Here is a 12,654-nt window from a genome sequence, read left to right as displayed (position 1 = left end):
CTTTTTCTTCTCTTGTTTTTCCCACCTAGAGAAGTTTCTTTAGCATTTGTTGTAAGGCTGGTTTGGTGGTGCTGAATTCTCTTAGCTTTTGCTTGTCTGGAAAGCTTTTGATTTCTTGTTAAATCTGAATGAGATCCTTGCTGGGGAGAGTAATATTGGTTGTAGGTTTTTCTCTTTCATCACTTTAAGTATATCCTGCCACTCCCTTCAGGCCAGCAGAGTTTCTGCTGAAAAATCTGTGTATGGGGATTCCTTTGTATATTGTCTTTGCTTTTCCCTTGCTGCTTTTAATATTTTTTCTTTGAATTGAATTTTTGTTAGTTTGATTAATATGTGTCTTGGTGTGTTTTTCCTAGGGTTTATCCTGTATGGGACTCTCTGTGCTTCCTGGACTTGGGTGACTATTTCCTTTCCCATGTTAGGCAAGTTTTTGACTATAATCTCTTCAAATATTTTCTCAGACCCTTTCTTTTCTTCTTCTTCTTCTGGGACCCCTATAATGTGAATGTTCGTCCATTTAGTGTTGTCCTAGAGGTCTCTGAGATAGTCTTCAATTTTTTTCTTTTTTTTTTCCTTTATTATGCTCCTCAGCAGTTATTTCCACCATTTTGTCTTCCAGCTCACTTATTTGTTCTTCTGCCTCAGTTATTCTGTTATTGATTCCTTCTAGTGTATTTTTCATTTCAGTTATTGTGTTGTTCATCTCTTTGTTTGTTCTTTATTTCTTCTAGATCTTTGCTAAACATTTCTTGTATTTTCTCAATCCGTGCCTCCATTCTATTTCCACAATTCTGGATCATCTTTGCTATCATTACTCTGAATTCTTTTTCAGGTAAATTGTGTATTTCCTCTTCATTTATTTGGTGTTGTACGTTTTTTACCTTGCTTCTTCATCTGTGACATATTTTTTTGCCCTCTCATTTTTTTTTTTTAATTAGTGGGATGGTGTTCCTGTCTTACTTGCTGTTTGGTGTGAGGCTTCCAAAACTGGAGTTTGTAGGCTGTTGGGTAGAGCTGGGTCTTGGTGCTGAGATGACGACCTCTGTGAGACCTCAGTTTGATGAATATTCCCTGGGGTCTGAGATTCTCTGTTAGTCCAGTGGTTTGGACTTGGAGGTTCCACTGCAGGAGCTTCTGCCCAACCTGGCTCATAAATGAAGATCCTGCAAACCGTGGGGGTGGCAAAAAAAAAAAAAAGAGAGAGAGAGGGAACAATAACAATGTAGAAAATAAAATTGGACTAGGAAACTAACAGATACGTTAGAAAGAATATAAAAATATAAATGAATTATCAACTGGAAGGTACCACAATAGTAAAAAAGAGGAGGAGGGAAAAGAAAAAAAAATGGTGGAAAAGGCCTTGATTGTGGAGGGTAGGGCCTAAGCAAGGTCAAGGTTTGGGCAGTGGACAGGGCCTATGCTTAGGACCCACAGTGCTGGAAAAGGCTCTGGGAGCAGTGGGGCGTGGGGCCTAGGCTCAACTGAACAGAGGTCCCAGAGGGTAGGAGACCTCAACTGGGAGCCCAGCGGGCTTCCTGGGCTTGAGTGGGTGAGGCAAACACCCTCCTCTCCTCTCCTGCTCCTCCCTCCTAAAGGGCCCTTCCTGCCTGCCTCTCCTGATCTCCCCGACCTCCCTCCTATGTTCCCAAGGACCCACGTGGCCTGGAGGGGCCTTTGGAAGGCAGGGCATTGGCCTGGGAGCTCAGCAGGCTCCCTGGGCCCGAGTGGGTGGGGCAGTCACCCTCCACTCCTCTCCAGCTCCTCCTCCCAGAGGGCCCCTCCTACCTGCGTCTCCTGATCTCCCTGTCCTCAGGGGTGCCAATCCTGTCTGACCTCCCCCTTCAGTCCCCCCACATCTTACCCATTCACTTCAGGGTTCCTCCATCTCCTTGGACATCAGGGTCCTCCACTGGCAGGCTGGGTCCTCCAACTAGGCAGGCTCCCTAGTTGTGGGGAGATGGTAACTCGGTGTCTTCCCATACCGCTATCTTTTTTTTTTTTTGGCGGTACATGGGCCTCTCACCGTTGTGACCTCTCCCATTGCAGAGCACAGGCTCCAGACGCACAGGCTCAGTGGCCTTGGCTCACGGACCCAGCCACTTCGTGGCATGTGGGATCCTCCCGGACCAGGGCACGAACGCGTGTTCCCTGCATCGGCAGACATACTGTCAACCACTGTGCCACTAGGGAAGCCCATACTGCCATCTTGACTCTGCCCCCTTGTAGTCTTTTTAATGATTGCCATTCTGACTGGTATGAGGTTACACTTCATTGTAGTTTTGATTTGCATTTCTCTAATAATTAGCAATATTGAGCATCTTTTTATGAGTTTGTTGGCCGTTATATGTCTTCTTTAGAGAAATGTATATTTAGGTCCTCTGCCCATTTTTTGATTGGGTTTGTTATTTTGATATTAAGCTGTATGAGCTGTTTGTATATTTTGGAAGTTAATCCCTTGTTGGTAGCATCATTTGCAAATATTTTCTCCCAGGCCATAGGTTGTCTTTTCGTTTTGTTTATGGTTTCCTTTGCTATGCAAAAGCTTTAAGTTTAATTAAGTCCCATTTGGTCATTTTTGTTTTCATTTCCATTACTCTAGGAGACTGATCCAAAAAAATATTGCTGCAACTTATTTCAAAGAGTGTTCTGCCTATGTTTGTGATAGGTGTTTTATAGTATCGGGTCTTACATTTAGGTCCTTAATCCATTCTGAGTTTATTTTTGTATATGGTGTTAGGGAATGTTCTAACTTGATTCTTTTAGATGTAGCTGTCCAGTTTTCCCAGCACCACTTATTGAACAGACTGTCTTTTCTCCATTGTATATTCTTGCCTCCTTTGTCATTGATTAATTGACCATAAGTGTGTGGGTTTATTTCTGGGCTTTCTATCCTGTTCCGTTGATCTATATGTTTGTTTTTATGGCAGTACCATACTGTTTTGATTACTGTAGTTTTGTAGGAGTCTGAAGTCAGGGAGCGTGATTCCTCCAGCTCCATTCTTCTTTCTCAATATTGTTTTGGCTATTTGGAGTCTTTTGTGTTTCTATACAAAATAAAAAAAAAATTTTCCAGTCCTTTGAAAAATGCTATTGGTAATTTTATAGGGATTGCACTGAATCTGTTGATTGCCTTAGGTAGTATGGTCATTTTAACAATATTGATTCTTCCAATCCAAGAACATGATATACTTTTCCATCTGTTTGTGCCATCTTCAATTTCTTTCATCAGCATCTTATAGTTTTCATTTAAGGGTACTTTTAATCATATTGAAGAGAGAAACTTCAGAGAGGCTATTAAAGGATATGATATCTAAGCTAAATATTGTAGAATTGTTTGAATTTTCAGACCAGGTAGATTATTTAGTAAATTTGGACTTCCTTAAGGCAGATTTGTTTCAAATACTGGTTCTGTCATTTGCTAGGTGACTAATAACTTAAATACTAGGAACCTCTGATTCATCATGTATAGAATAGAAGAAATACCTTTTATCCCAGAGGATAGTTAACAGAGCTCATTTCAATCTAAATGATCAAGGATGCCCCTGAGCATTTCAGAACACAAAGTTACCTGCCTTTAGTGAGATACGCATACTGGTCTACAACAGAGGTGTTTGGTCCTACAGGGAAAATTCCATGGTCTTTGTCAAACTCACATATACACATTCATGTGGGATGGATTCCTGGAACACTAACAAAAGTTAACACAGCCATACCTTGTTTTATTGCACTTCATTTTCTTGTGCTTTCCAGATATTGCTTTTTTTTTTCTTTTTTTTTTTTTGACAAATTGAGAAATTGAGGGTTTGTAGCAATCCTGTGTAGAGCAAGTCTCCTGGTGCCATTTTTCCAAAACATTTGTCACTTTGACTCTGTGTCATGTTTGGCAAGTCTCATAATATTTCAGCCTTTTTCATTATTCTTATATTTGTCATGGTGATCTGTGATCAGTGATGTTGCTATTGAAATCATTTGGAGTGCCATGAACCGCACACCCATATAAAATGGCAAATTTCTTTCATAAATGTTATGTGTGTTCTCACTGCTCCACTGATGGGCCATTCCCCCATCTCTCTCCCTCTCCTTGGGCCTCCCTATTCCCTGAGACAAAACAATATTGAAATTAGGCTAATTAATAACCCCACAGAGGCCTCTAAGTGTTCAAGTGAAAGGAAGACTCACATATCTCTCAGGTTAAATCAAAAACTAGACATATTTAAGCTTAGTGAGGAAGGCAAAAAAGAGGTCAAAAGCTAGATATCTTGCATTAAATAGACAAGTTGTGAATGTACAGAAAAACGTTTTAAAGGAATTTTAAAATGTTATGCCAGTGAACCTATGAATAACAAATCAAAACAGCCTTATTTTTTATATGGAAAAAGTTTTAGTGGTCTGGATAGAAGGTCAAACCAGCTACAATAGTCCCAGAGTAAGGTCCTAACACTTTTCAATTCTGTGAAGGCTGAGAGATATAAGAAATCTGCAGAAGAAAAGTTTGAAGTTAGCAGAAGTTGGTTCATGAGGTTTAAGAAGCCATCTCTATAACATAAAAGTACAAGGTGAAGCAGCGCGTGCTGCTGATGTAGAAGCTGCAGCTAAGTTATACAGAAGATCTAGCAGAGATGACTGATAAAGGTTGCTACACTCAACAACAGATTTTCAATGAAGATGAAACAGCCTGATATTGGAAGAAGATGCCATCTAGGACTTCCATAGCTAGAGAGGAGAAGTCAGTGCATGGTTTTAAAGCTTTGAAGGATGGACTGACTCTCCTGTTATGGACTAACGCAGCTGGTGACTAAGTTGAAATCAGTGCTCACTGACCACTCTGAAATTCTGAGGGCCCTTAAGATTGCTAAGTCTACTCTGCCTCTGCTCTTGTAAATGGCACAATAAAGCCTGGATGACAGTGCATCTGTTTACAACATGGTTTACTGAATATTTTAAGCCCACTGTTGAGACCTACTGCTCAGAAAAAAAAAGATTCCTTTTAAAATATTACTGCTCATTGACAATGCACCTGATCACCTAAGAGCATTGATGGAGATGTACAACGAGATTAATGTTGTTATCATGCTAACACAACATCCATTCTGCAGCCCAGGGATTATTATTTAAGCAATACATTTCACAAGGCTATATAGCTGCAGTAGATATGATTCTTCTGATGGATCAGGGCAAAGTCAAATAAAAATCTTCTGGAAAGGATTCACCATTCTAGATGTCATTAAGAACATTCCTATTTCATGGGAAGAGGTCAACATACCAACATGAATGAGAGTTTGAAGGAAATTTGAAGGAAGTTTGATTCCAACCCTCATGGATGATTTTGAAAGGTTCATGACTTCAGTGGAGGAAGTAACTGTAGATGTGGTAGATATAGCAAATGAACTAGAATTAGAAGTGGAGCCTGAAGATGTTACTGAATTGCTGCTATCTCATGATGAAACTTCAGCGTATAATGAGTTGCTTCTTATGGGTGAATTAAAAAAATGGCTTCTTAAGATGGAGTCTACTCCTGATGATGCTGCTGTGAATACTGTTGAAATGACAACAAAGGATTTAGAATATTACACAAACTTAGTTGATATAGCTTTGGCAGGGTTTGAGAAGTTTGGTTCCAATTTTGAAAGAAGTTCTACTGTGTGTAAAGTGCTATTCTCGGTGAGGAAAAAAATTTATTTTACCCTCCTGGATTCTTCGGCTGGTCTAAGAATTAAATTGACGTGAGACAGATAAACAGAAGTAGAGCAAACAAAAGTTTAATAGCATGTATACATGGGAGAGACCCAGAAAAAGTGAGTAACTCACCAAGATGACTGAAACCCTCACCTTAAATACCATCTTCAGTTAATGACAAAAGAGTATGTTGGGGGTAGTTGTTTGGGACTTCCACTGGGGAGAAAGACAATTCACATGAAGATGGAAAAACAAATGTTTTGGTAAACAAATGGTTTCTGGGCATGCAGAGAGGATGGGACACAGACTGGACTCTGATCTCTGGGCCCTGCCAAGTTTTCCTCCACTACACCTAGCCCATATTCTTTGCAGATACCTCTGATGAGGCCTTTATTCTGGGAACAGCCCCTTTATCTAAATTCTTTACACAGCTAAAGGGGAGGTGAAAAGAAAGACTTACAGACTCTTCTCTTTCTTAAAGATAATCAACATAAATTAATCCTCATGCCAGAAAGACATATTTTGGGGTGGTAAACGTGGCAAACTTTGTTCCCCTACACTATCAAACAGCAATGCATGCTATAGAGAGATTTTCCATGAAAAGGAAGAGTCAGTCAATCCAGCAGACTTCCTCATTGTCTTATTTAAGAAATTGCCACCACCACCCCAACCTTCAGCAACCATCACCTTCATCAGTCGGCAGCCATCCACATCCAGGCAAGATCCTCCTCCATAAAAAAAAGAGTATGACTCACTGAAGATTCAGATGATGGTTAATGTCTTTTTAGCAATAAAGTATTTTTGATTCAGGTATGTACATTAATACATTGATTAATACATTAATTAATGCTACTGCATTAATAGACTACAGTATGGTGTAAACATAAGTTTTCTATGCGCTGAGAAAGCAAATAAATTGTGTGTCATTTTATTGCAATATTCGCTTTATCACAGTGGTCTGGAACTGAGCCCATAATATCTTCAATGTATGCCTGCACTGGAATGCAAACAGATCAAATACAAAGGCTGACATATCAGGCACTCAGAAATGCACATGCTCTTTTTTTTTTTTTTTTACTTATTACAAACTTTAATTAAAGCCTATTCTCTAATCTGACATTTAAGTGAAATAGTAGATATAAAAAATGTCTTTACGATTAAGTGTTCTCCCCAAAATCTCTTTTGTGACTGAGGTTGTAAAAAACTCTCAAACTATAATTTTGCTCCCTGACATTCATCATGATGGTGCTTTTAGTGCTCTCTGGATTTCTAGTCTGTGTATAGATGCCTATGTAGGAATAAAGGACATCAAACTTGGAGTACTTAATTGCAGTTAATCCCATAGGACCCAATCATTGCACAAAACATGTGGAATCAGCTAATGTCGAATTTGCTTATTACTGAAGATAGTCAATGTGGAACAGAGCTTGCTTGAGTGGATGATATTGATAATTTTGGACATGTGCTAAATATCGTACATAGATCTTCTCATTTAATTTTCAGAATAACCCTATGCAGTAGCTACTCTGATGATCCTTTTTTTTTTTTTTGCGGTACGCGGGCCTCTCACCGCCGTGGCCTCTCCCGCCGCGGAGCACAGGCTGCGGACGCGCACGCCCAGCAGCCATGACTCACGGGCCCAGCCGCTCCTCGGCATGTGGGATCCTCCTGGACCGGGGCACGAACCCGCGTCCCCTGCATCAGCAGGCGGACTCTCAACCACTGTGCCACCAGGGAAGACCCCCCCCCCTTTTTTTTTTTAACATCTTTATTGGAGTATAATTGCTTTACAACGGTGTGTTAGTTTCTGCTTTACAACAAAGTGAATCAGCTATACATATGTATATATCCCCATATCCCCTCCCTCTTGCATCTCCCCCCCTCCCATCCTCCCTATCCCACCCCTCTAGGTGGTCACAAAGCAGCGGGTTGATCTCCCTGTGCTATGCGGCTGCTTCCCACTAGCTACCTATTTTACATTTGGTAGTATATATAAGTCCATGCCATTCTCGCACTTCTTCCCAGCTTACCCTTCCCCCTCCCCGTGTCCTCAAGTCCATTCTCTATGTCTGCGTCTTTATTCCTGTCCTGTCCCTAGGTTCTTCAGCACCATTTTTTTTTCAAGATTCCATATATATGTGTTAGCATACGGTATTTGTTTTTCTCTTTCTGACTTACTTCACTCTGTATGACAGTCTCTAGGTCCATCCACCTCACTACAAATGACTCAGTTTCATTTCTTTTTATGGCTGAGTAATATTCCATTGTATATATGTGTCACATCTTCTTTATCCATTCATCTGTCGATGGACACTTAGGTTGCTTCCATGTCCTGGCTATTTTATTGTAAACAGAGCTGCAATGAGCATTGTGGTACATGACTCTTTTTGAATTATGGTTTTCTCAGGGTATATGCCCAGTAGTGGGATTGCTGGGTCATATGGTAGTTCTAGTTTTAGTTTTTTAAGTAACCTCCATACTGTTCTCCATAGTGCATCAATTTACATTCCCACCAACATGCACATGCTCTTTGATCTTGCCATTACTCAGACTCTCAATGATATATCCCAATCCTTCCTTCACAGCATGGTGCCAGGAATAACTTTTGCCCCTTTCTTCCACCTTTCTTTCCAGTAAGAACTTTCCCTTCAACTCTTGGCTTTGAGTACACCTGCTCCTTCCTCTCTCTTGTTCTCCAACAACTCCTGCCTGTCCACATGCACTCACGCTGGGTGTGAGTGCATATCTCATTTCAGGGTTCCAGCCAAGAATTGGGGGTGTTGACTCAAAAGACAGGAATTCACTAAAGAAGATAGGTGAGAGTGGGAGGAGAGCCCCTCAGATGGGAAGAGAAAAAGGGATGCAGCCCATAGCAAGGTGACACAGTGTGAGTGAAGGGGGAAATGTATAATCAGGGTCATCTCATTGTTTATCTTATCTCTTTCTTCTTCAAGGTCATCAAGGCCAGGAAAATCAAGGAACAACCATTCGATCCTGAATCATATATGGAAACCTGATTATAGCTGTTCTTCTAAAAACCTGGATGTCATTAATATTGATGTTTATGGAGCTAAGATCTAAGTACAGAAAAAAAGTATATATGTATACATATGGTTGAAATACCACAATATGTATACTAGCCATTAATTCTTAGGGATGGGGTGCTTTGCATTTTTTTATACTTCTCTGTATCATCTCAATTCCTAATTTTGCATCTATAACTTTTATAATTTGGAAATAATAATAAACATGATTTTTCCTAAAGACATGCCTCCCTAGGAGTCTAGTTCATTGCTTAAAAGCAAATAGTCTGTGGGCTGCAAATCAGATAGGGATACTTAAGACCCAAGCAATATTTGGATTTATACTTTGGTTGTGATCTTTACAGAATATAACTCTGGTAAAGAATGAACAGGTTGAACAAGCTGTGCCCTGCTCAAAGAAACCCAAGAAGAAGGCAGAGCAGCTGAAACTAGTCTGTGCTTCAATTGCCAACCCCTATCATAGGGTGGAGTTGCTTTAGTCCAAAACAATGATATCTTTTCAGAATTGATCTCCTGGAGGGGCCATAATTGGGTAATTTGTGTACCAAATAAGGCAGCTTCTGATGATTTGCATGAAGTCACTAGTATATGTTGGAAGTAATTCTAGCCCTGTCTGATGTGAAATAACTGGTTCCACTTACTTATTCAGGTACTGACGGGTAAGTAGCTCTGCAGCTATACTTCCTGGTTCTCACATGTGTGGATCCTATGAGGAAGTTGCTCCAGGCAAAGACTTGCATTAGGCAAACACTGACGAATAATTAATTTAGTTTAGAGTACAATGGCGGAAAGTAGATAGCTAACACTGAAATTTACAATGTAGTTTTTTACATGTATTTTATTGAAGTAGAGTTGATTTATAGTGTGTGTTAATTTCTGCTGTACAGCAAACTGATTCAGCTATACATATGAATGTATTCTTTTTTGTATTCTTTTCCATTATGGTTTATTACAGGATATTGAATATAGTTTCCTTACAGTGTATTTCTTGATCACATATTTGGTACCTGGTGTTTTGCAATTATTTTGTGTCACTTAATCTTATATTAGCTCTAGAGGGTTGATAATGTTCTTCTTTTCACTCCCCTAGTAAGAAAAATAAGGGACAGAAGGTAAGATCATGTTCCTAATGATTAGAACAGTCCATCATAACAAGAATTTCCCTCATGACACTTTATTGTCAAAGCTTCCTCCAATCCAAGCTCCTGGTAACCACTGACATAGTTTCTTAACTTAAACTTTTCCCTTTTCCAGAGTTTCCTAAGATGGAAGTTAAAATGTATATAGCATTTTGAGTCTGACTTCTTTCACTTAGTATAGTATGTTTAAGATTCATCCATGTAGTTGTGTATATCAGTTTATTCCTGTTTATTGCTGCGTAGAATTCAATGTGTGGACCCACCAAAGTTTGTTTATCCATTCCCCAAGTGAGGAGCAATTGGATTGTTGACACTTTGACATATTTACAAATAAAATTGCTGCAGATATTCGCACGCAGATTTTTGTGTGAACCTGTGTTATCATTTTCAATGAATAAAAATCTTGGGGTGAGACTGTTGGTTCATATGATAAATGTATTTCAAATATATAAGAAATTGCCGGGCTTCCCTGGTGGCGCAGTGGTTGAGAGTCCGCCTGCCGAGGCAGGGGACACGGGTTCGTGCCCCGGTCCGGGAAGATCCCACATGCCGCGGAGCGGCTGGGCCCGTGAGCCACGGCCGCTGAGCCTGTGCTCCGCAACGGGAGAGGCCACAACAGTAAGAGGCCCGCATAGCGCAAAAAAAAAAAAAAAAAAAAAAAAAGAAATTGCCAAACTGTTTTCTAAGGTGGCTGTAGCATTTTTCATTCCCCTGAGCAATGTGTGAGAATATCAGTTGCTCTGCATCCACCTCAGAGTTTAGCATTGTAAGTGCATGTTAATTTTAAAAAACAAAGAAACTATCCAACTTTTTTGCCAAGTTCTGTACCACTTAACATTCTTGCCACCATTGCATGACAGTTCTACTTCCTCCTCATCTTCATCAGCCCCTGGTATGGTCAATCTTTTTAAATTTTAGTCATTCTAATTGGTGCATAGTGGTATCTCACTGTAGTTTTATTCTGCATTTCCCTAAAGATAAATAAGGTTGAGCATCTTTTTATGTCCTTATTTGCCACCTATGTATTTCTTTTTGCCCATCTTAAAAATTCAGCTGTTTGTTTGCATGATACTGAGTTTTGAGAATCCTTTATAAATTCTGGGTACAGGGTCTTTAGTGGCTATGTGACTAGCAAATACTATGTCTCAATCTTTGGCTTGCCTTTTCATGATTTAAAGGTAACTTTTGAAAAGACGTTCATTTTGGTGAAGTTTAAATTATCAAAAAATTTTCTTATGTATATCTTTTTAATGCTTGGGGAAAAAATCAAAAGAAGAATGTGGCACATGAAAATTATATCAAATTCAAATTTCAATGTCCACCATACAGTTTTATTGGACACAAACATGCTCATTCATCTATGGATTGTCTATGGCTCCTTTGGTAGCCAGTGCAAGGTTAAGCATCCGTAACAGAGACTCTAGGGCCCACATAGTTTAAAATATATGCTATTTGGTGCTTTACAGAAAAATTTTGCCAAGCCCTTTTTTGGAACCTTAGTGGTCTTCTAGTACACTTAAACATAAGAAAAAAGTAAATTTTATATTAACTTCATTTTTCAGATTATCAGTGAGGTTGACAATCTTTTCATGCTATAAATCTTTGATATTTGATTTCCTGTGAATTTGGTTATTTTTACTCATCTGTATGGAATTGTTTATCCAGGAATTATCCCATTCTGACTAGCCTGGGTTTGGGAAGGAACCTGTGTACTGCTGCTCTCCAGTAACTCACAGTCTGATTGAAGAGGCTGTCTGTATTAGGTATTCTTCAATTAAATGCTGTTTAGACCAGTTGATCTGAATTGATCCATTTCATTTCAATTTTTGACCTTAATAACCTGGATGAAGAAAACATATACATAGTCTGAGATGAAGTTGATCAATTACCCCTTCAATGCTCCACTGTCCTCCTAAAGTGCATCTTTCTTTTCTTCTCATAAAATTATCTTCTTTCCTTCCTCCTAGTACATTGTTCACTCTTGAATCACTCTTCTGAAGTTAAATCTGGCTCGAGATATACACTCCTACTTAACAAGGTCACATATGCCAGTGTCTCAAGTCTCCACCCCACTCTTAAAAAGGGAGACAGCAGCCAGTGCAAACAAAGCTAAGAAATGGGGAAGAGGACCAAGTAGTGGCAGCAAGATGTACTGGTATGAGGGAGAGACGAAAAGTCAGCAGTACGGGTTTATCCTGATTCAATTTCCCTGGACTATGATAGGTGCAAGGAATTGACTTTGAGAAATGTGTCCTCAAGGTATACCTGGTCTGTGTCTACTTTTATATACCTCTTTCAGAATAATTTGTCCAACTTTGGGCAAACCGCCTGCATTAGACTTAGTGTTGAACACTAAGTATTCAACAGTCTGTAGGGTTGTGTGGGTACCACAGCATGTGTCTCTGCTTTATGAAGTCCATGTCCTCTTAACTGTGTGCCTAGGATGTGTATTTCCTAAAAGGAAGCTCCTAAGTTCTGTGAGCTGTAAGTGTACTAAATATCAGGGTCTTCCACACCATATCCTCTTCAATAGCACCTGTCCAGTTTGCTGAAAGCGAACACAAAACATTATCCTTTTGGAGAGTTGCCTTTCCTCCGTGAAGTTCTCACCTTAATGAAACTATGAACTCCAGATTTTAGCTGTAGTTTTTCTCCAGCTTTTGACAGCTTGAAGAATGTAAGTTGAAGTTTATCCCCTTCTTTACACTGGATTTTGTTCTCTTTTCCAAACACCAAATACTTTCATCCTTCCTGTGTTGTCATTTAGGTCATATTATTTATATATATATATATAT

At 39.6% G+C, this 12,654-nt stretch overlaps 1 protein-coding gene across 1 annotated transcript in view; it reads left to right on the top strand.

Moving 5' to 3' along the window:
* The window catches only part of LOC132438261 (interferon-activable protein 203-like), a 41,155-nt gene extending 30,938 nt beyond the window's left edge, over positions 1-10,217 (top strand). The window contains exon 9 of the mRNA XM_060032296.1: positions 8,631-10,217. Coding sequence (XP_059888279.1) covers positions 8,631-8,693 — 63 coding nt within the window. The 3' untranslated portion in view covers positions 8,694-10,217. The remainder of the gene's footprint in view (positions 1-8,630) is intronic.
* Positions 10,218-12,654: the final 2,437 nt, after the last annotated feature.

Source organism: Delphinus delphis, chromosome 1 (genome assembly GCF_949987515.2).
Source record: "Delphinus delphis chromosome 1, mDelDel1.2, whole genome shotgun sequence".
Taxonomy (NCBI): domain Eukaryota; kingdom Metazoa; phylum Chordata; class Mammalia; order Artiodactyla; family Delphinidae; genus Delphinus; species Delphinus delphis.
Note: the sequence above shows the minus strand (reverse complement) of the source record. Positions and strands in the feature narration are given on the sequence as shown.